This window comes from Agaricus bisporus, assembly GCF_000300575.1.
Source record: "Agaricus bisporus var. bisporus H97 unplaced genomic scaffold AGABI2scaffold_3, whole genome shotgun sequence".
Classification (NCBI taxonomy): Eukaryota; Fungi; Basidiomycota; class Agaricomycetes; order Agaricales; family Agaricaceae; genus Agaricus; species Agaricus bisporus.
Genome location: NW_006267366.1, coordinates 532,896 through 553,580, shown reverse-complemented (window position 1 = coordinate 553,580; position 20,685 = coordinate 532,896). Strand labels below are relative to the sequence as shown.

The 20,685-nt window shown below is 45.3% G+C and overlaps 6 protein-coding genes across 6 annotated transcripts; 2 read left to right on the top strand and 4 right to left on the bottom strand.

The window, feature by feature from the left end:
* The first annotated feature begins 1,439 nt into the window (after nt 1–1,439).
* AGABI2DRAFT_191104 (hypothetical protein) lies at nt 1,440–2,589 on the top strand. The gene has a single exon (XM_006458962.1). The coding sequence runs from the start codon at nt 1,458–1,460 to the stop codon at nt 2,310–2,312; it is 855 nt and encodes a 284-aa protein (XP_006459025.1). The 5' UTR covers nt 1,440–1,457; the 3' UTR covers nt 2,313–2,589.
* A 3,101-nt stretch (nt 2,590–5,690) lies between these two features.
* Nucleotides 5,691–5,938, bottom strand: AGABI2DRAFT_115983 (hypothetical protein; the record flags this gene model as incomplete). The annotated part of the gene is made up of 2 exons (XM_006458961.1): nt 5,691–5,733; nt 5,784–5,938. The coding sequence occupies 2 exons, from the start codon at nt 5,936–5,938 to the stop codon at nt 5,691–5,693; spliced, it is 198 nt and encodes a 65-aa protein (XP_006459024.1).
* Nucleotides 5,939–9,027: 3,089 nt separating this feature from the next.
* AGABI2DRAFT_115982 (hypothetical protein) lies at nt 9,028–9,662 on the bottom strand (the record flags this gene model as incomplete). The annotated part of the gene is made up of 2 exons (XM_006458960.1): nt 9,028–9,257; nt 9,329–9,662. The coding sequence occupies 2 exons, from the start codon at nt 9,660–9,662 to the stop codon at nt 9,028–9,030; spliced, it is 564 nt and encodes a 187-aa protein (XP_006459023.1).
* A 570-nt stretch (nt 9,663–10,232) lies between these two features.
* Nucleotides 10,233–11,085, bottom strand: AGABI2DRAFT_217908 (hypothetical protein). The gene is made up of 3 exons (XM_006458959.1): nt 11,047–11,085; nt 10,546–10,978; nt 10,233–10,476 (listed from the first exon to the last, which is right to left on the bottom strand). Exons 2-3 carry the CDS (start codon nt 10,964–10,966, stop codon nt 10,280–10,282), a joined length of 618 nt encoding a protein of 205 aa, XP_006459022.1. The 5' UTR covers nt 10,967–10,978; nt 11,047–11,085; the 3' UTR covers nt 10,233–10,279.
* A 2,698-nt stretch (nt 11,086–13,783) lies between these two features.
* AGABI2DRAFT_200943 (hypothetical protein) lies at nt 13,784–18,427 on the top strand (the record flags this gene model as incomplete). Its single annotated transcript, XM_006458958.1, has 7 exons — nt 13,784–14,046; nt 14,109–14,304; nt 14,367–14,392; nt 14,461–14,534; nt 14,605–14,761; nt 14,822–15,413; nt 18,171–18,427. The coding sequence occupies exons 1-7, from the start codon at nt 13,834–13,836 to the stop codon at nt 18,425–18,427; spliced, it is 1,515 nt and encodes a 504-aa protein (XP_006459021.1). The 5' UTR covers nt 13,784–13,833.
* Nucleotides 18,428–19,716: 1,289 nt separating this feature from the next.
* Nucleotides 19,717–20,551, bottom strand: AGABI2DRAFT_191100 (hypothetical protein). Its single transcript, XM_006458957.1, has one exon. It carries the CDS (start codon nt 20,097–20,099, stop codon nt 19,737–19,739), a length of 363 nt encoding a protein of 120 aa, XP_006459020.1. The 5' UTR covers nt 20,100–20,551; the 3' UTR covers nt 19,717–19,736.
* Nucleotides 20,552–20,685: the final 134 nt, after the last annotated feature.

The following is a 20,685-nucleotide window of genomic DNA, read 5'->3' as shown; positions in this document are numbered from 1 at the left end:
ATTTCCTCTCTCAGTCATATTGACACCGATACAGAAATCGGCATTGTGAATTAACAATCCCATTCCTACCATATGATTTATGCATCCATGACTGTATTACTTTGATTGCGTAGTATAACAGTCACATTTTACCTTTATTGTGAGTTATTATAGCTCTCCATTTCTTTTCCTCAAAGAGAGTGAGTGGTTGACGTATGAATGGGGGGCAATGAAGCCCGAACCTGTCAGTCATGGATTCAGGATTCGAAATGAGCGCTCCATCCTGTACCAAGTAAACTTAGCATACCAACCCGGGAAATGGAATTTGTTGCACACGTTATGATGTGATCTCGAGGTCTTCGTAAGTGTAGCTGGGGGATCGGACCAGTGGCGGAATAAAGTTTGGAATGTAGAGCCACTGGAGTCCCGTCAGTGTTCCGAGAAGTCAGTACACCATAATGATTTATTCGGGGTACTACCCCGCACGCATGCAGCGCTTGACCAGGTGGTTTATTGTTTCGCGTCGATATCATAGTTCTCTTTGTTCAACAACAGGCAGTTGAAAGCCAATGCCTTTCTGGAGAACAACAATTAGGCGTGAGAACGTATGGTCACGTATACCCTTTAATTATAATTAGTTCGTACACCTCTTTCTTCCTACCATCTCCGGCGATCCCTTTCACGCTCTGTTTTGTTTATTCTTTTATCCTGTTGTACAATAGCGCGCGGACGCGTGTGCACTGGGATCTAAGCATATTGGCCTTTGTTTACTCGAAATCACTTGATATCACTTCCATGGTCGGATCTACTCATCGCCCATGCTCACATCACGCGATGTCACTCTCGCTCAGCAATGATTAATGATTTCTCATAGCCGCCAAGCCGCCAGCGATGATTACAGTGTTCGGGCTGAGCTTACACAGGATGACTGAGTACAGGACCCTCGTTCGTGGGGATATGTGTCAGACACGACGCATGTTACCTGAAGTCGCCGTTTGCGTAATCATTGCGCAGCTGCTCGAGGTGGGTCACTTGATGCGCCTCGCGGAGACCATGAGGCGGTGTCAAGTCCCGACAGGTCGTCATATTTAGGTGTGGAAGGCGGCTAGGCCGACTCATTGCAGTGATTACACAGCTTTGGGGATCGGCCTCGAGTGGTCGCGAGTTACCGGTCGATCTCTACCCGCAGCTCACGGTAGATTTTTTCAATCCTAATAACAATGTAAGTCAGCATCTTCCTTACTTCCTATCTGGTGGTTTTTGATGGTTTCAACTGCAGACGCTGAGATAGAGATCCAATACGGTGATGTCGGTTTCACGAGTCGAAGAACGGACGTTCACATACCATGCCGTATATGGCAAGCGTGACAGAGCCCGATTGGATCGTCACGGTGCCGTAACGCTTTTGTTGTTAGGAGCTTATGAAGGAGAAGGAACACCGCATCTGCCTATCCTACCCTCCCTTGCTGGTCATCCGTATGTCCATCGTCCAGACATCCCTCGCACAGGACGAGTTATTCGCACTACATTCTCAAAGGAAACGCGCCTCTGCATCCATCTCCTCCCTTTCAGCCAATCCTCGTCCCCGGAAAGCCCCTCGCACATCACGAAATATGGGCCTTCGTCGCACCGAGTCATACATTACCTTACCCACCATGGCTGGTGCAAGTGCTGTAGTCATCAGCGCAAAAGGCTCATGTGCTCCTTGCCACCCAACCGTCCCATACCAACAATCTCTCCAGTATTATAAAGAACAGCGACAGAGACGAAAGACCGCCACCCGCACAATGTTTAGCTTTGAGCCTATTACTATCTGTACGCGTCTTGAGAAGGCATACTCAAAGCCAGAACCTCAGTCCCGCCGACTACTCCCCATACAATCCTCGTCACACTCCCTCAATTCGACGCCGTCGAGGAGTCGTCCGCTTCAACGAACGGCTTCACTACTCGATGTTACGAATGATCATGCCTCAAACTGTTCCCCTTTCTATGTACCGTCAAGTCTCCGAGCTTCATCCCCCCTTTCCCCTAAGCGGCATCTACTTCCTGGCCGGCCGGTATTTCCACGATCAAAACGAGAGCCGAATTTACACCGTCAGGCAATCCGGACATGCATGCGTTATTCATCTGATGGGCAGAAAATTCTTCAGATGGGTCCACGCTTAGCGGTGTCCATACTTGCGGCTACGAAAGATTTGGAGAGAATGGTAGCAGAGCAGGACAACGGGGAAGATGAAATGATGGTTGACAGCGAGAATACTGGCCTGGAATCACCAAATTCTTGGCTCGGCATGAGAAATAACGAATTGAAATCGGTGGTATGCGATGCTTAGGGAAATTATAAGCTCGCCTCCAGCCAACACCAATGCCATGCACTTCGATACCACTTCTTCCAGCCATGCATTTATCTTTTGCTCAATATTTATCCGCCTTGGGTTATTAAATCCCGAAGTTTTCGACTTTCAAACATTCTTCTTCTATGCATTTATTTTCGTTTGTGTACAACAATCCTTATTCCATTGGCTGTTTTATGTTGCTTTCTACTGTACTACGCTGTATTCGTTCATTATTTGTAACACAGTATACACTACGAATCAATTATTTTTTTTTTCAATCAACACAGCCTGTATATCGGAGATGAGGTGTTTCGGCTCTTTCATCTCTGGTGCGGTGCTGGTAGCTCCAAACCTCCATTGCTGTTCATCCAGAAATACCGGATCTGTCTGGTCTTGAATTAGAGCCTGTTACCACTTTGCACCCGAATACGTGCTTCCGGCGTTCATTAGACATCAGTCAACTGAGTACAGTACGTGTTCGTGCGCAGTAGTACCTCAGCTGAGGTGGTAGATGAGTTGACATGACTCAACTCAATTCCGGGAGATGACTGGCCCACTATCAGGGATGCCTACTACGCGTAATGTGATGCGTAATTGAGTACAAAGCCCCGACGTTTCACGTGTGGATATACTGTTAAGCGCCAATCTTGCACAGGATCATGATTTGTGAAGTAGTTGTTCCGTAGTGGTTCCGTGTCCATTGGTGGGAAGAAAAATCCCGGCTCATGAGCTCCCCGAAAATGTACGGTTTGTCCTCACATGAAAGAATCATGATAGGTGGACCTTGTGGGCGGGATTACAGTGGTCCGCAAAAGTTGTCGCAGCATCTTATGCAATGCAATTTTTAGATATGTACATCATAGATGTGGGAGGAATGTGTCGCGCTCATTATCGGGTAGAGAGCATATGGAAACTCGGTTATTGCCGGATGTTAACCGCTAGTCGTGAGATTTTTTAACTTAGATGAGAGCTTGTTGACATGTATTCGGCTGATTGAACTGTTGTTGTGCGACTTGGCGTTTCGTTATTCACGGAGAACGTATTGCGCAGTGCGTCGTCGACTGTACCGAAATGTCAGCCCTAAGGCTGTGGTGATACGTCTGGCGTTGGAATTCATTCTGTATATACACTTTCAATTTTGTTCAACAACTGCTATACGAAGCTCAGAAATTCTGTAATCTTCTTAGTTCTTACGGTACCGAGAAACTTGGCGACTTGTTGTGATCACTACTGTACCAAATACAGAGTACACACAGATAAGAAGAAGGTCCGCGGAGTTTGAGCCAGTAATAGCACGTCTTAAAAATATCAACTTTTTTGATTGTTGAGAGGTAGAGATCGCCGAGATGTGGGCACTTCAAACTTCAAACAGGTTTGATACCGGAAAATTGTCAAATGTCAGTGGGACAACTCCTGGTACATAGAGTTCCAAAACGGTACGCTGGGATGCTCAACAGGCAGGACAGTTTTACGTTGAAAGTCCAAACCATGAACTGGCATATGATACTAGTCAACGTTCGGATAGTTGTTCGTGTCCATGTATAATACAACTTATAAAACCATGATCAAATCCTGTTTATCTGCCTTCAAGTATTTATATCGGTGATGATGATAATAATCACCGTTTGATCTGAACACTTCCTCAATTCATCAGCGCTTCACTGGCAGTTGTGGCCCTTCCATCATGATGAAGCTGGTGATTTCGTGGAAGTCATCACCCCTTGAAATTGATAATTCAGCCCTCTTGAACACTTCGAGCAATATGTCAGATATGAGACTCCGAAGAGGCAGCGAGGAACTTGGGCCCTTGAATTTTATCCGCTTCCGGTCATCACGAAGTTCGAGAAGGGATGCTCTCTCCACGGATTTGATTTATAGTAGCAATTTTAGATAGGCTGGCACTAATAGTTTGATTTATACATTTTTTCTGAGACTTGTTTCCATCAAAGCTTGGTATTCAGCTAGATTATCCATGGGTTGTCTCGGAACCGCAACATGGGGCCGGGCTTGGAAAAGAGCAAACGTATCCCTCGTGTTTGGGTGTCCACCGAATTGTGATATTTTTTCTCACAACCTAACAAACGTCAGTGCACGTTTGAAACTCATCGGATATATCAATATCAATGGTGACAGAAGAGAAATGTTCCTTCCAGGATTTTTCACCGCGCGCTACCGAAGAAAGGATTTCAACATTTAACAGCGGCGCGCGCACCGTCAAAGTCGCTAGAAGTGGTGACTTTAGTGTGTGGTAGTTGGAATTTGATTAAAATCCAATGAGTCAAACAGGACTCATACTAGTATAGTGAGATGTCACTAAGAGAAGAATGAAGCAGTCTTCTTGCCTTGCATGACGCAACGTATGATATATGCAGCACTCCAAGTCAATTATTTCCTCGTGAAGTAATTTGAGCTAGATACCGTAGTATGTGGGTCTAGGCCTTTGTTTCTAGCTCTGAGTTATTCCAGGACGTTTGACAATACTCGGGACCCGTTATCTGGGACAGCAGTCTGGAAGAGGTTTCGTTGACATGAGTAAAATGCTGCCTACTCTATCGATGAATTAATGTCGGATGATACATAGATTTAAATCTCGTTCGAAGGTGAGTAGTATACGTCGCATGTCACTTAGTGTGAAAGTCCGAGACTTTCTACCAATACCCCGGTCTCCGTCATGGAACTTGCCACCGCAACCACCAGGAATAGGGTGTGTATCAAGAGCTCACATTGGGCTTTTCGTCGTCAGTGACTATACCGTCTGGGTCGCGCTAAGAATTATATTAGCAGTGGAAGTCATTGAAAGTGGCTGGTACTGTGGTACGCAGTGCGCACTGGCTTGAATGAATGCCAGAGTCGGATTTTTGAAAATCGATGTTCGCAGCTTCATTGGCATGGATGGAAAAAGCCCGCCGTGTCCTATAACTCACTCCGCTAGTAATACTTGAAGTAGATATATTGTATACATGGATATCCTTAGAAGATCGAGAATGAACATTGTGTATCGAAGTTCCCACAGCCTTCGAAGCGTATGTCCATTTAGAAATCCTCACGGATGTAAGCGAGTGACAGGGTTTTGACAGGGTTTTGACATGGTTTGGCGGATTGTTCGGACGCGTCTCTCATTGGCTGGATGTAAGCGATGAATGCAAATCACAATTCAGTTATTCAGGGTAATCAAAATGTGGGGGGTACACAGGGGGCTGTCAAGCGAGCAAGCCGTCAGATCAACCCCCTGCAACATCCCCCTCCCAAAACTTCCTAAAATGGATTTCCCACGAGGATCCTGCAGACCCTGGTCACTCATTGTAACATCAAAGTCACATCAAGGTCACATTTGGATAGCATCGCATCAGCGCACAAGCACATTATACCTGGTGGTTAGATTGATGTTTTTTGGACGGAGACGTTGTGATGCAGTGGACTATTGATTGAGTATTAGCCCGGGACCGTTTATTTTCATTTGCATCATACATTCTTGCTGGTCTCCTCAAGGTGACAAGGTCCCAGGACTTTGGGACTTTGGGTGGGAGATCAACGTTGTTCAACAAGTCGAAATCTTCTCGTTCCTCCATAGCGTGCTCCTCCTGGATACCGAGTGTGGCCTCCTCAGTCTTCGAGGTATGCATTCTGGCTTGCATCGAGTTAGGGACATCGGCCAATACATGTAGTCTACTAGTAGGCTACTACTAGTCTGTAGATTTCGACCTTTGGGGTCAAATTGCTCATGGTCGTGCATTTTACTGATATTGGCAACCTTGTAATATAGAATGTAGATAGAAAATATGATATTATCGATATCCCGATGTTATATCGTCGACGTCGTGAGTGACTGATGTATTCCCACCGTGATGCCAGCGTGATGCTTAGCGTGATGATAGGAATCTGCAGGATAGTCGTGGGAAATCCATTTTAGGAAGTTCTGGGAGGGGGATGTTGCAGGGGGTTGATCTGACGGCTTGCTCGCTTGACAGCCCCCTGGGGGTACAAATGTGGAGTATAGGTTCAGGGTGATAATGTTTCCACATGCTTCATGGGAAATTTTCATTGATCCGATTCATACGTATGTACATGGTTCCATTGCGGTCTGAGCTTCTTGATCTAGTATTTCGAGAGAGAATATGTTCAAGAGCAGACATATTGAGATCGTGACATTTCTTCTTGCGAGAAGGCGGTAAGGCGGGGAATAATTTCCTTCTGTTCTTCCAAACCAGATTTCCGTTGTTTCACGCAGTGCTGGATCGTGGTCCGCGGTTAATTGCAAAAAGTATACACAAACAGGAAGCAAATTGATCGGCGAAGTGATAACGATAGTTCTGCTACAGTTTTAAGGGGGTCGATCCATTACTCAGTGGTATGGAGTAGTTAATCTTTGGTGTGATTGCTGCGGAAAGGATAGGACGCAGCGGCCGAGATAAGCCTATGGAGCATAGATATGCTTGGGTTAGGATAAGTTACGATCGAGGCAAGATGAACCGGGATGATCAAGAAAGGATTTCGAATCAGAAGTATATCTTGAAAAAGATATCTTATACATCTTATCGTTAGCGATGGTGATTAGACGAGTGTTGTGTATAGATGGCACCCTGGGCAAGACAAGACTGGCCAATTCGGTTCCTTGTACGCGACATTAGCTTCCAGTGTAGCCTAGTGTAGCCTGAGTACAGCCGAGTCATAGTCAACGACTTCCCCGGAAACCCGGATTTTCAACTGAACCTTATTTGTATTGGAACTCCGCAGGTCAAAACCAAGATCCGTTGGTGTACTGTACATAATTCGAAGACTCATCAATCTTATGCCTAAATCTATTTCAATCCTTACGAAAAGTCGTTCCACAACGGACCATACCCTGAAGTCTATCGGTGAATAATAACCGGTTAGCACTGCATATGGTATCGCCGCCGCCGACATCGATGCTGTATAGGTTTTAACAAAGCCATTAAGTTGGGCGCGATTTAATTTACATATCCCTGGATGATTCCGTATGATCTAGATTCTAGAACGCCTGATTATCTATCAGATTTCAGTGCGTCGATGCTAGTCTGTTGTAACCCCAGTAAGAGGTCATTCCGAGGCTCAGTTGATTGACTATTCGCATCATTAATGCTGTTTTTAAAATACAAGGCCTTGGATTCCTTGTCTTTGAGTTTGATCCATGGTTTCCACTTAGTATTCCCTTATAATGAAGTCTAGTTAGAAACCAAGCAGGTCGAGACCATTCTGCTGATGCAGATCCGGATGTCGGCCGCGTCCTGGCCGCGTCTCAGCTAGTTCGGCTGTTGTCGGCAACCTTTCCTTTCCAATCAATCTAACATATCAACAAATTTCTATTCAAGGAGAAAGTCGTACTATTTCTAGGGTGCAGTATTTGCTCCTCTGGTATACTACAACGACCCTGATTTGATCCGGTGCTACAGAACATATGGTTCAAGTAGGATCCCACACTAGAATGTTCGACAAGCTTCTGTTTTCTTGACCACTCATGCGGGTATTGTTTTTCCCCAGTCAGTGGTTTCCTGACTTCCATTCTACATCTGAAATTTTTCTAACAAGAAAGAAACGGGGTCAACACCAAAAGTATTTCAGTGTGAAACTAGTTTCCCAAGCGATACTTGGAATGTTCTTCTAAAATCAAACACAAAAAGGATGTGAAAAGCACTGGAGGTAGTCTATTGTTTGGTACAAAGCTGAGCAGGTCTTTTGTTATCAAATCACTAGCATGACTGCTTGATTGCCGGATGGGAATAGTACATACCCAGGCTCGAATCAACAACATATCTTCTTTCAACAACGCATAAAATCTTCTAGAAGATACCAGTAACCGGACCGAAAAGCCATTTCGATATTATATATTCGGTTTCTTAATCGCTCATTTATCAATCTTTCTGTAAGGTGAGGTTCTAGAGGATGATGGTTCCTTAGTAAGCGAATCAAACATAGAAGAGATAGTTTCCCACAATATGGGATCAAATTATCATAAACGAAGGGCTTCTGGGCGCTGATCAACGCGCTGACGTATGCCCGGGGGGTGAGAGAAAATGTACTTTCATTTCAGGTTACTATGATTGGGAAACTCGCCAGTAAACCGGTTTTATTAAATGTTCATGTGGTGTTTTGGGTCAGCGGATTGAAACAATGGTTACCTGCCATCTGAAATTACAAACCAGCCTCAGGAAGCTTCTAGCTTCATAAATCACAATAGCCTGCTTGACAAAAGACCATATGCGTAAGTATTTCAAAAGAATCATAAAAAAAAACATTTCGAATTGGCGTGTGAACAGAACTTGTCGGTGTCATCCAACCACCGAACAAAACAAAAGTAAAAAAAACAAATGATAGTTCGTTACCCTAATCATACTCCAATAGGCATAGTAGCCGTTGCACGGCAGAATCTGCCATCACTAACTCAACCATGCTTATACAGTAACGCGGACTTGGAAATTCATTGTTCGAGAGCTGGGATATAACATGCTAAATACAAGTCGGATGTTTCTTTGGACAGTATACAAATATACCTATTGAAAATGATTGCGAGAGAGGAATAGAACAAAGAGGGCAAAAAAAATGAGGGTGGTAACTCGATCAGTTCAGTGAAATATATGCACTGCGTATAAACTTGAGGCAACCGCGCAATCAGGGTATCTATAAAAAAAAAGGACCAATAAAACAAAATGTTCGTGAAACGAAGGAAGGCCGGAAACGAAGAAAATAAAAACATTCACGCTCTGCGACGTCTTACAGAAAGTGATTTAGAATTCTTCTTCTGCGGACAACGGCGACCGAGATTCGTAGGTCTGGAATAACCGTGACGATTTGCTGAAGAAGCCGTACAACCCGGACTTGTTTCATCTCCTTCACAACAACTCCACATGAACACTGTTTGAACGCCAAACGCCTGATCTCCAGTCCTCCCAGTCAAAAACTCGTATTCTTCAGTTTCAAGATGCCCTAAAAATAGTAGTATCATTGCTGTCAGTTTAATTGATTTCATAACATTGAGGGAGAAGTAAATTAATTACCAGAATGATAACAATGATATTCTTCTTGGTCCGAGTCAGTGTTGAATGAGGTTGGAGGAAAATGAACGAAAGTATTAGATAAAGTTCGAGGTCGATTCGAACGACGTCTCAACGACCTTTTCCGATTCTTCTTCCACGAAGAGGGATCATTATTTGAGGTCATCGTTGTCGAAACATCGTCAAAATCACCATCACTACTCCGATTTACTTCCGTCTCGCCCAATTCCATAGCAATGACATCACAAAAATAAGGATCCTTCGAAACGACACGAGCCACCATTTTGCGTAATTGGTCTTCTGAAAGAGCGGAAAGAGAGTGTTGTAATTGATTCATGGCGGTTGTGTTTGAGTGTAAGAAAAAGAAAGAAAGAATGTGTAAGAGTCGATTGAAGAATGTTTGTTGTGAACGGGGAGGACGAGAAAACTGCGGGTCGTATTTCGGCTTATGAATGAATTTTGACCTTATAAGTCGTACAACCCTGCATTACATGAACGGGTTCACAAGATCAAAAAATGACTGAATAAAATCAGATGGGGGTTTTATAAAGATATGATGGAGTTTAAAAGCCCGCAGAACCCGGGTAGTGTCGGCCTGAGCGTGAAGGCCAAGCAAGGTTGACTCGGAAATTGAAAGTCATCAACCAAAGGTGCCTTGCGGAGGTTTTTATACGTACGGCACGCTCCGAGCACCAGAGTCAGCCGGCGAGCGTGTAGGCAAGAAAGCAAGGAAATTGGCGCAACCGGCGCCACGAGGGGTGTTTCCAAATTCGAACAAGATAATAAAAATCGACGTGGAAGGGTGGAGACAAAAAGACAACCAGCCCGGGGCTATAACGGTGGACTAAAAAAGAAGTATAAAAAGTATTCTGAAGAATGGAGAACGGTTTTTTGATCTTTGTAATTTGGTTATTTGTAATGGAATTTGGTGTTGGGTTTGTGTCATGGTTTTGATCAAAGTCGACGTCGTTTTCTAGAACCAGTCGACGGCTGGTGGTCACCTTGAACGCAACCTTGACCGTTTCCGGTTGCATCACAACAAGTCCATATGAAATTCTCGGGAAATGCGGCTCGGTTTTCTTCGGTATCCATTGGTCCGTGCACATCTTCATCGTGGTCCGCGAAACCATCCTCATCCACTTCGAGTTCACCTTGAACCGCGTCCCCAAAAACATGAATTAGCCACGTCGAAAAGCGAATGGAAACAAGATGAAACATACCAGGATGATATTCACATTCATCAAGTTCTCTTTCCGTATTCGTATCATAATCCTCTCCACAATTTTGACAAGTCTCCCATCTCGGGACGATTTTATGAGTTTCACGATTAAGAGTTATCAACTCTCGTGTAAGAGCAATTTCAACAGCTTGCTCTGTGTCTACCAAGTCTATCAGCAATTGGCGCAATCGCACCGCTGAAATAGTGTTGATGACGTTTTTGAGTTGTAACCGAGTATCTTGATTTAATTGGATTTCGACTTCAGAAGTATCAGAGGCATTTTCATAAAGAGATGTTGTTCCATTTGTTGGGTCATCGTCATCGCCTCCATCTTCGCTTGCTGATGAATCTGATGACAAGATTGTCAAGTCGATGATTTCAGGTTCGAGTTCATTGATTTTCGCCACCTCTTCGGATGTCATGATGGTGGAGTTCTGCCGAGTAAGGTAAGAATGCCACCTGCCTGAAATAAAAAAAGAAAAAGGAAAAAAAAGGCTTTTACCGGTTGGTGGTGATATGAAATATCCGGTGTCGATATGAGTAGTCAATACAAGAAGTGTACAGCCAGCATTGTTGATGTCGAGTCCAGGCGCATTCCAAGCAACTTAGCACAAACAACCCCCTGTTCCTGACCAAACACCACACGTGATCCACCTTCCTTTGGTCTCCACTACTTATATTAGCTTCCTGAATGCTACTTGTCAAACTACGTCTAATTGGGCGCGTCTATGAAAGGCCGCCGAATAGTGGCCGAAGGGTTTAAAGTAATGAAGAAGTTTCGTGCTCTCTTCGGTTCCGATTTTGCTTTTCGCTTTCTTGCCCTCCACCCATGGAAGGAGAGGCTGCTGGTAGGAGCAGCGACACCGAGGCTAACAGCGACTCCGCCACACCTCGACGCGCAGCCGAGGAACGAACTCCGCTTCCTGTCAAACAACTCTTTGTCATCGCCACAGTCTTACTGTGTGAACCTCTGACGAACTCTATCATACGCTCATTTGACGACGCGTCAAATGTAAAAACTGTCGGCGGTCTCACCGGTCAGGTTGTTGACAGCAAAAATGGCGATGACATTTTTTCAAATGCTTATTCTCACCTATTGGTTAGTAGTACGAAATGCGCGGGGTTTTTGGAATATCTCACGCCGGGTTTATTCAATTGAAAAAAACATTTTAGGAGTCGTCTTTGTTTCTCGCCAAAGCCGCGACAGCTTATCACTGGGGACGCCTATCTGACAAATTGGGGCGTCGACCGATTTTATTGATAGGGCCATTTGGTCTTGGTCTTTCTACATGGGTCCTCGGACTTACGAATAATACATGGATCCAGACGTCTGCTCGATCCATGCAAGGAGTCTTTGGTGGAAACCTAGGTCTGAGCTTTTACTTTTACATTTTTGTTGGAATTATTCCGATGCTGATTCGCCGAATTGTAGAGACTACTAAAACGGTTATTGCCGAGGTGGGTTCTCTCTAATTTTGATTCATGTACGCCGCTAATGAGTCATAGGTGACGGATGCAAGTAATCGCCACAGAGCTTATGCGGCTTTACCATTTGTACAAAGCGTAGGAATAAGCATAGGGTAAGGGATATCAAATTAATAATTTACTTCCCTTCTCTTCCATTGATCAATACAACTAATATCAAAGTCAAAAGACTATCGCTAGGAAATCTGCTTGCCAACCTTCCCGAAAGATTTCCATATCTCAATAATCTTCCTTTCATCAACACTCATCCACGATTGATTCCGTGCTCCGTCGCCGCCGCCTTTTCGTTCATCTCGTTCCATGTGATCTATCATGGTTTTGAAGAGGTAATATTCCTCCTCCATCTGGATGACTCCCATACTAATTGTCATACCCCTTTCAAAATAAGTCTTTGCCGCCGGAATTCAAGATTGATTGGAAAGTTCTTTGGAACGTAAAGAGTCGCGTGCAGATGACGGCAACTTCGGTGTTGCCGAGTTCGACTACAGCTCTACTAGATCAAGCGCGGGATTTAGGCTACAACACGGTCCATACGTTGCAAGATGCGGCAGAAAACGCGATCAGTAGTGTCCATGAGGAAGTTAGCCAGAGGGTCAATGCGATCATACCCATTGGCGACATTGACGAAGCAAGTCGATTTAAAGAATTGATTCGGCCCGGATTGATTATCGCTCTCTTGAACTATGCCTGCATATCATTTCTTGATCAGGCACAGCAGATTCTGGTACCCATGGTATATACATCGGCTGTCGACCAAGGGGGACTAGGACTCTCGCCAGAAGATATGACTAGGATTGCGGCGAGATGGGGAAGCTATAATACTCTGGGTCAGCTACTACTCTTCCCGCGGCTGCTAAAACGTTATGGACCGAAGAAGGTCTATGCGACTTGTCTGACCTGGATGGTGGCCTTCTTTTCTCTGTTCCCTGTCTTGTTTTTGGTCAAGTCTCGATTTGGCGATATCACTATTTTGGTGTCTATCCATATGGCATTGTCCTCACTTGTCTACATGGCATACGGTACGGTTTGAAAGAATGTGTTGTTGTCGCGACTATTGAACTAGTTTTTCTACAGGTAGTGCGCAACTCCTCGTCATGGAAGCCGTTTCTGACGGACGTTCTTTGGGAACTGTAAATGGGATAGCACAATCCGTGGGGTCCTCGGCAAGAATGATTGTGCCTCCCTTGACTTCTGTCTTCTTTACCTTGGTAGGAAATGGCGGAGGTATCGTGGGGGGGTATTCGTTGTACGTTGTGTTAGTGTCAGTGACTGTGATAGGGGTAATGATGTCATCTCTACTTCCTCGACCGTCCGTTGTAGAATAAGTAGGCAGATTGTAGATCGTCGGCCGTCTTGTAAATCGGAAATGCTCTGCACGACGACTCATCTTCCGGATGCTCGGTCTGTGAGATAGCCAGCAGTCGGAGCAGAGGGGACAGCGAGTGGGATACCAAATATTTGTACACTGAGAATTTAATAAGTGTGGCCTGCAGATCAGATTCTTAGTGGCATCACGATATCGGGCATTTTCAAACCGCTGGAACCACTCTTTTTCCGCACAACGGACGCAGGGACAGGGTGAATGGAGACGATTACGTCGGATGCTCGGAATCTCGTAGTAAATCTGCAATCGGGAAGCGACCCTGGTGCTCAATAAGCCTGTCAAACGGAGACACAAAATGGAATTTTTCAAATCCTCGCGTCGAGTACAAATTGCAGCTGGAGTCGGCTGGATTTTCTTCACCTCCCTTCCAAGTTCAACTCGCTTTGCCTCCCTCCTCTCTCCCGACCGGTAACCCCTACAATGCATATCGACCCTCAGGACTATGAAGAGCACTCCTCCCACAAGGAGAAGGCCACCCCTCTTCCCAAAATGCAGATCTTCATTATCATGCTAGTCATGCTGGCCGAGCCCATCTCGTCCACCGTCATCTATCCCTTTGTCAACCAGTTTGTGCGCGACACTGGCATTACAGGCGGTGACGAACGTAAAGTAGGGCATTATGCTGGGTTCATCGTGCGTCTTCTGACAACGCATATAGCTAACTACCTAAACGCGTTTTAACACTATTTTTCTAGGAGTCGGCTTTCTTCCTTGCGGAATGCACAACTGTTTTCCATTGGGGCAGGCTTTCTGACCGGATCGGCCGTCGACCCGTACTGCTTCTCGGTCCTATTGGTCTCGCTGCTTCATTGTTTACGTTTGGGTTCTCGAACAGCTTCTGGACACTGTTAATTGCACGCTGTGCACAGGGTGCTTTCAATGGAAACATCGGTACGTTGTCTCCGAGTTGACTCCCACAAGTCCCGTCCGTGTTAAATTTTTTGGGGCGCCAGGTGTTACCAAGACTATGGTTACGGAGGTTTGTGCTCTCCAAGATGCCGAGGACTTGTTTAGTGTTCTCATTTCAGTCATTTTCACCCGGATTAGATTACGGACTCGACGAATATAGCGCAAGCCTATGCCTGGCTTCCTGTGATGTGGAGTTCGGGAATCACCTTGGGGTGAGCGTTCTTCGCTTTCGTAATTCGGTTCAACGCACCGTTCTCATAATTGTGCCTATTTGTTTGCTAGTCCGCTGATAGGAGGGCTTTTCGCACAGCCAGCACGGAGATGGCCCCAACTCTCCAATATCAAATTCCTCGTACATCACCCTTACTTTCTCCCATGTGCTATCGCTGGAATGCTTGCTCTTACTTCATTCCTTATGGCATATATGGGTCTTAAAGAAGTAAGCAAGTTCCGCACGAGTAAATCTTGTCGGCTGATTTTTCTGGCGAACCTTTTCTAGTCTCTACGTCCTAAAGACATCTTGTGCCAAACCGATGATGCGGACGAGTCGGGTAAAGCGATTTACGATAGCGATTACTCTTCTGGCGAGGAATCGCCACTTCTATCCAATGATCTTCCACGGAAATATGGTTCGCACCCTACCGAGGATTCGAGTAGCGAAATCTCTACGTTGGCGCCAATAGAAAAGGAAATCCCTCTCAAGGATCTTCTCACTAGGCCATTGTTGATCGCACTTGCCAATCATGCTTTCCTTGCGTTCCTGGATCAAGCGCATCAGGCCATTTTGCCCCTCATGTACTCGACCTCTATCTCCTTGGGTGGTCTTAGCCTTCGTCCACGCGATATTGGCTTGGTCATGGGAGTCTGGGGCGCTTTCAATGCGGTTCTCCAGGTTGTCTTCTTTTCCAGGATCATGAAATGGCTTGGACCAAGGACGATGTATATCACTTGCTTCAGCGCGCTCTTGGTTACCTTTTCTGCTTTCCCAGTCTTGAATATGCTCTCGAAAACGACGGGAAGCACGAATGCTATGGTCTGGATAACGATCTGCTTCCAGATGACATTCTACGTTGCGGTTTTCATGGGCTATGGTGCGTTCGTCGATCATGAGGTACTTTCATTCATTGATCCACGGTTTTGTGTAGGTTGCATGCAATTATTTATTATGGCTGCTGCTCCGACCCAAAATTCTTTCGGGGCTGTAAATGCTCTGGGCCAGATGGTGAGTTCGGTTACGAGGACGATAGCACCTGCTTTCACTTCGTCGCTTTTCTCGGTATCTATTCAAAAACATCTTCTTGGGGGTTATTTTGTATATTTCTTTTTACTTTCTATTACATCCGTTGGCGTGTATGCGTCTCTCCAACTACCACATCAGATGAAACTGCGTGGTGGTAGATAATTAGTATATAATCAAAAAGGGGGACAGGCGTAGTGTATACAGTCATTTTTGGGGATCTCTTTAGTAATTAATACATGAGCAATAGATATTTTTATGGCATTTGTGGAATTTTTATCGCGCTGGAATTTTAGGTTGTGTGATACATCAAAAGAAGCATCAACGATCTGCTTATAGCAGTGAGATTTCTGCCTCGTGTCCAAGTTAGGGTTTGGTGCTATGCCGGAAGGAGAGGAACGAAAGCCGATGGAGCAACTGGAGTCTTGAGTGAGTGCTTGGTTCGGATCCACATGTCTATGATCTTACAATCCTCAGACCGACGGTGCGGTTGACCCACGTTCATTGTACAGTGTATTTGCCAAGGAGGCACTAAGAGCCGAAAGCAACGCCGCCTAACATCCCCCCTCCCTCCTTCTCTCTATCCGATTTGCTCACGAAGAAAGGTTAGGCTTCTTGGAGAAGAGGTTTGTTACTCTTCCAGAGCCGTCTATTGATTGAAAAAACCCGGAACTTTGTTTCTCTTTTTCGCAGGCTATCTAGTATTTTACATACTCGGTTCGCGTTTTTTTTTTTGGGTCTTTCTCTTCCCTGCCAAGGCTTTCTCTTTCTCTCTCCTCCTCTCCTCTCCTCACTCTCCTCTCCTCCACTTCATTGCGTCTTGCTTTACGACTACTACAACGCTCACCTCTTTTCCTGCTCTTGAGGTTCTTTTTTAAACGACGAGAGATGACTGTAGTGATTGGTGATACTCCTACTACGACAACATCTATGGATGGTGTTGTCATAGATGAACAAACTGCTCTTCTTACTCCATCAAACGACTCAGTTGATGCCCCTAATTCGAATTCGAAGACATTGCGGAAGAGGTCTTCTGATTCTGACTTGGAGTATCAACATCAACGGCGGAGAAAATCGAATCAGAAATCGAATTCAAAATCGAAAGGGTTGCCTAAACTTCAGATTGCGGTTGTGTTGTTGTTACAGCTTTGTGAACCGTTGATGAGTCAATCTATATATCCTTATATCAATCAAGTAAGTTGTTTATGCGTTTTTTTTTTTTTTTTCAATTTTCAATTTCTTATTCTCTTTTTTTTTTTAGCTGGTTGGTGAATTGGATATTACGGGTGGGGATGAACGGAAAGTGGGGTATTATGCTGGACTCATCGTTGAGTTGTGTTCTTATTCTATCGTCTTTCTCAAATTTGATCAACTTTTCTCTTAGGAATCTTTGTTTTTTGCTACGGAGGCTATGACAGTTCTTCAATGGAGTCGGTTCTCAGATCATATCGGTCGTAAACCAGTTTTATTGATTGGCCTCATTGGTTCGACTTTGTCCATGTTATGTTTCGGGTTATCCAGGACGTTTTGGACTTTAGTTATCAGGTAAAAAAAGTGTGGTTTTCGTTATGGATATTTGATTGTTGATGCTTTTTTTTTTGGATTTATAGTCGGTGTTTATGTGGTCTTCTTAATGGAAATATCGGTATGTTATCTTTTTATAAACGTTTATCTCCTCTTTTACTTGACTACTCAAAGGTGTAATGAAAAGTGTTATGGGAGAATTAACAGATTCTTCGAATCGTGCTGAAGGTTTTGCTTTGATGCCTGTCGTTTGGGCTACAGGTTCCACTCTCGGGTCAGTTCCCGACTTTTCTTATTTCACTTTTTCACTTTTAAGGGATGGTTAATTAATGGATTTTTAGACCTTTGTTGGGAGGTTCTTTATCGAAACCTTATGACAATTTTCCTTCGGTGTTCAAGAGTCAGTTTTGGAAAGATTATCCGTATTTTTTGCCTTGCTTGGCTACATCGTGTGTCGCTTTTATTGTTATCATTTTTACGGCCGTTTTTTTCAAAGAGGTGAGCAAGTGCAGTTCAATTGAGATAATTTTTTTTTGATGATTTTCAAAAGACTGTACCGAAACACAAACGAGGAAGATCTATATCTTCCGAAATGACTCTTACCGAAGAAGAAGAAGAAACTTCAAACCTCAATAAACCTCTTCCTCTTCGTAAAATCCTAATCTACCCCGTCCTCATATCCATATCCAACTACGTCTTCCTCGCCTTCATCAACATCATGCTCAACGCCCTCTTACCCCTCTTCCTAGCCATGCCTATCCAAATCGGTGGATTAGGATTCTCACCTTCCACTATCGGTTACATTTGGGGTGTTTATGGATTCATGACTGGTCTTTTTAATATTTTGTTTTTTGCAAAAGTGATGAGACGATTTGGAGAGAGGAAGGTTTTTTTGGGGGGTATGATGATGTTTGGACCTTGTTTTATGTTGATGCCTGTGATGAGTTTGTGTGCGAAGACATGGGGTGTTGGAGTTATGGTTTGGATGTTGATCGTGATTGTGTTTTTTATGTTGGTTATTATGGATATGTCATACGGTAAGAGTGGCATCCGTTTTTTTGTAATCCTCTCTCACCTCTTTAAACAGGATCTATATTTATGTATGTAACCGCTTCGGCACCCAACAAACGGTCACTTGGAGCTACAAATGGATTATCACAAATGACGGTTTCGATTGCTCGTGCCATCGGACCCGCACTATCAACATCGTTATTTTCGTATTCGGTTCAAAAAAACATTTTGGGAGGGTATGGAGTTTATTTATGTATGACTGTTTTGTCTCTTCTTGGTCTTACTCTTGCGGTTCGATTGCCGGAACATGTTTGGGAGGAGAAGGAGGTTTGAGGCTTGTGGCGAGGGTGGAGAGAGAGAGTTCGTGTTGTCAAGGTGGAGTCTGAAAATAGATTTATTTGTATGACAAGGTAGTTTGAATGATACCTAAGCATATTGTCGCAGTGAGAACGGAAATTCGTGGATTCGAACTCGATATGCCTGATGTACACGCCATTCTTAACTTGGTCATATATCGAAGATGAACGAAGGCGAAGATGACGGTACTCAAAGAGTGTTAACAGCTCAAAGAAATTGGTAAGATTATAGGATAACGTTGTCATCTTCGAGTAGAGTAGTGTTTGATCACATGGAGTCTAAACATAGAAGCTTGTTGAAAGGACAGATCCGAGATTGTCGAGTCGTCGATGGATCACCTTATTCTCGGATCGAGTGACTATACCGTCCGACCTTCACGTGCTAGCGCCACTTGCTACTTCGCGGTCCAAATACATGGCACCGATGTCGGATTACGACATCTGAGAAGCAAGAGGGCGAGGCTTCGAGGTTGTTCTCGACAGACGTCTGATTGGTAGGGTGTCCAGGTTCAATGTGATGGCATTGGGGAATCACAATGACGCAGTCGCATGACGTCACGATCTATGACGTAGGCGATGTTGTCGACGCATCCTCAGCAATGGGAGGCGGGCTCTGGCGCGAGAAAGTGTGAGATAAGGGTCCATGAACATGGTCTCGTCGACGGCGAGCACAGTGCTGAAGGGGTGTGGATGGGTTGAGCGGGGGTTGGATCAGGGCGTGTCACGTGATGCGAAAGGGCTTGTCTCAGCCTTGCCCCGGAGACGCGCATATAAAGACCCTGGCCCAGCACCGGGCGTGGTCCCCCGCAGATCCTCCCGTTCGTTCCTACCCCACGGCAGATACCCCGCATTCCCCGAATCTAGCACCATGTCAAAAGTCCCCGTAAACGCGTCCGGGTCCCCGTGGCCGTAATCTCGGGATACATTTCTCGTCCAGGATTAGCTTTAACTTTCTTCTCCGCGGCTCCGGGTGCATTTCTGAGCAACTGCAACGGCATTGTGCTGTGGGCTGGGTTGCTGTGGGCAATGGGTTCGTCAGCTGTGCGATAGCGATGCTGTAATCAGATCATCACATGACTGGCCGATGACGAAACTGGCATCGCATGGTGCGCGTAACGAAGTGCACGGTGGGGCGACTGGGCGAATGGATGGCGAGCGAGGCGTGCCTGCAGCCATGTTTTGTATGCTGAAAACGCGAGATTGTCTGACATAAACCGGCCATGTCAAAAGGGCTGCCATCATTGATCTCTCTCGCTCAGTCAGTCACCAATATGCCCACAGAAAATTCAACTTGCCAGGACGACCCCGACGCTCCTACATCTACGCCTCTCGATCGCCCTACTCCTTCTCACACCAGATCGCCTCCACCCGGCACCCTCAATATGAGTGATCTTCGCAATACCCTTCCTGACATCAACTTCAATTCCCCTTCGACCAACATCATTGGGACCCCATTCGCACATACGGCCAGCAATACTCCTTTCGAGTATCCTTTCCCGGAAAGCTCCCCCGATAATGCACCTTCTCCATCTCCACCCCATCTTTTCCACCGCCCCGGCTCTCCCCATGGGAATTTCCAGCACCCACCCCACCCACATCCACAACCTGATGGCCATCCTTCCAGCTCTGGCGGTTTCAACCTCTTTCATTCCAAATTCAAGGCCGCATCCCCCAACAGCCCTCCCCCGATGCCTCCTTCTCTCAGAAAAAAGAGATGGACCTTGAACATCTTGAGTCGGAAGCGTACGAGCAATCCTCCGACTCCTACGACAGAATGTGCTTCCTCTCCCCTCGGTTCGCCGCCTGCTGCACCCTCTGGTGCCGTTTTGGGTGGTCTTGGCAGTGGTAGACCGAGATTAGGGGACAGATCGGCGAGTGGAGGCATCAGATCGAGCGAGGATAGTGGGAAGAGTCCTGACAAGTAGATTTTGTATCGTATGCTCTCCTTTATCTCGCATTGCTATGTATAAAGTATGTTTCTGCGATAGTTATTTTCTTGTTTGACCGTTCGTTTCTTTCTTGTTTTGCGATGCGATCGTTGGTAGATAATATACCTGTGTGCTTGTTTTCTATCTCTATATCTAATAGTCCAGTTCCTGCAAAACGTTTTTCCGGGTGACTCGCTCGAGTTTGCAGAATGTATTCCTTTCGACCGCCGGGATGTCGGGTCGGTGGTATGTATGTATTGTAGAGACGACAGGTCGGCTGCGCTTAAACTAGCCGTTCTCTTAACTA

Excerpts from the sequence above, each read along its gene's own strand:
- AGABI2DRAFT_191100 (XM_006458957.1), bottom strand. The coding sequence starts at position 20,099 with ATGAAAGAGGTTGAAACCGCCAGAGCTGGAAGGATGGCCATCAGGTTG.
- AGABI2DRAFT_217908 (XM_006458959.1), bottom strand. The coding sequence starts at position 10,966 with ATGACATCCGAAGAGGTGGCGAAAATCAATGAACTCGAACCTGAAATC. Across the intron at positions 10,477-10,545 it reads TGAATGTGAATATCATCCTG|GTGAACTCGAAGTGGATGAG; the intron begins GTATGTTTCATC and ends ACGCGGTTCAAG.
- AGABI2DRAFT_191104 (XM_006458962.1), top strand. The coding sequence starts at position 1,458 with ATGTCCATCGTCCAGACATCCCTCGCACAGGACGAGTTATTCGCACTA.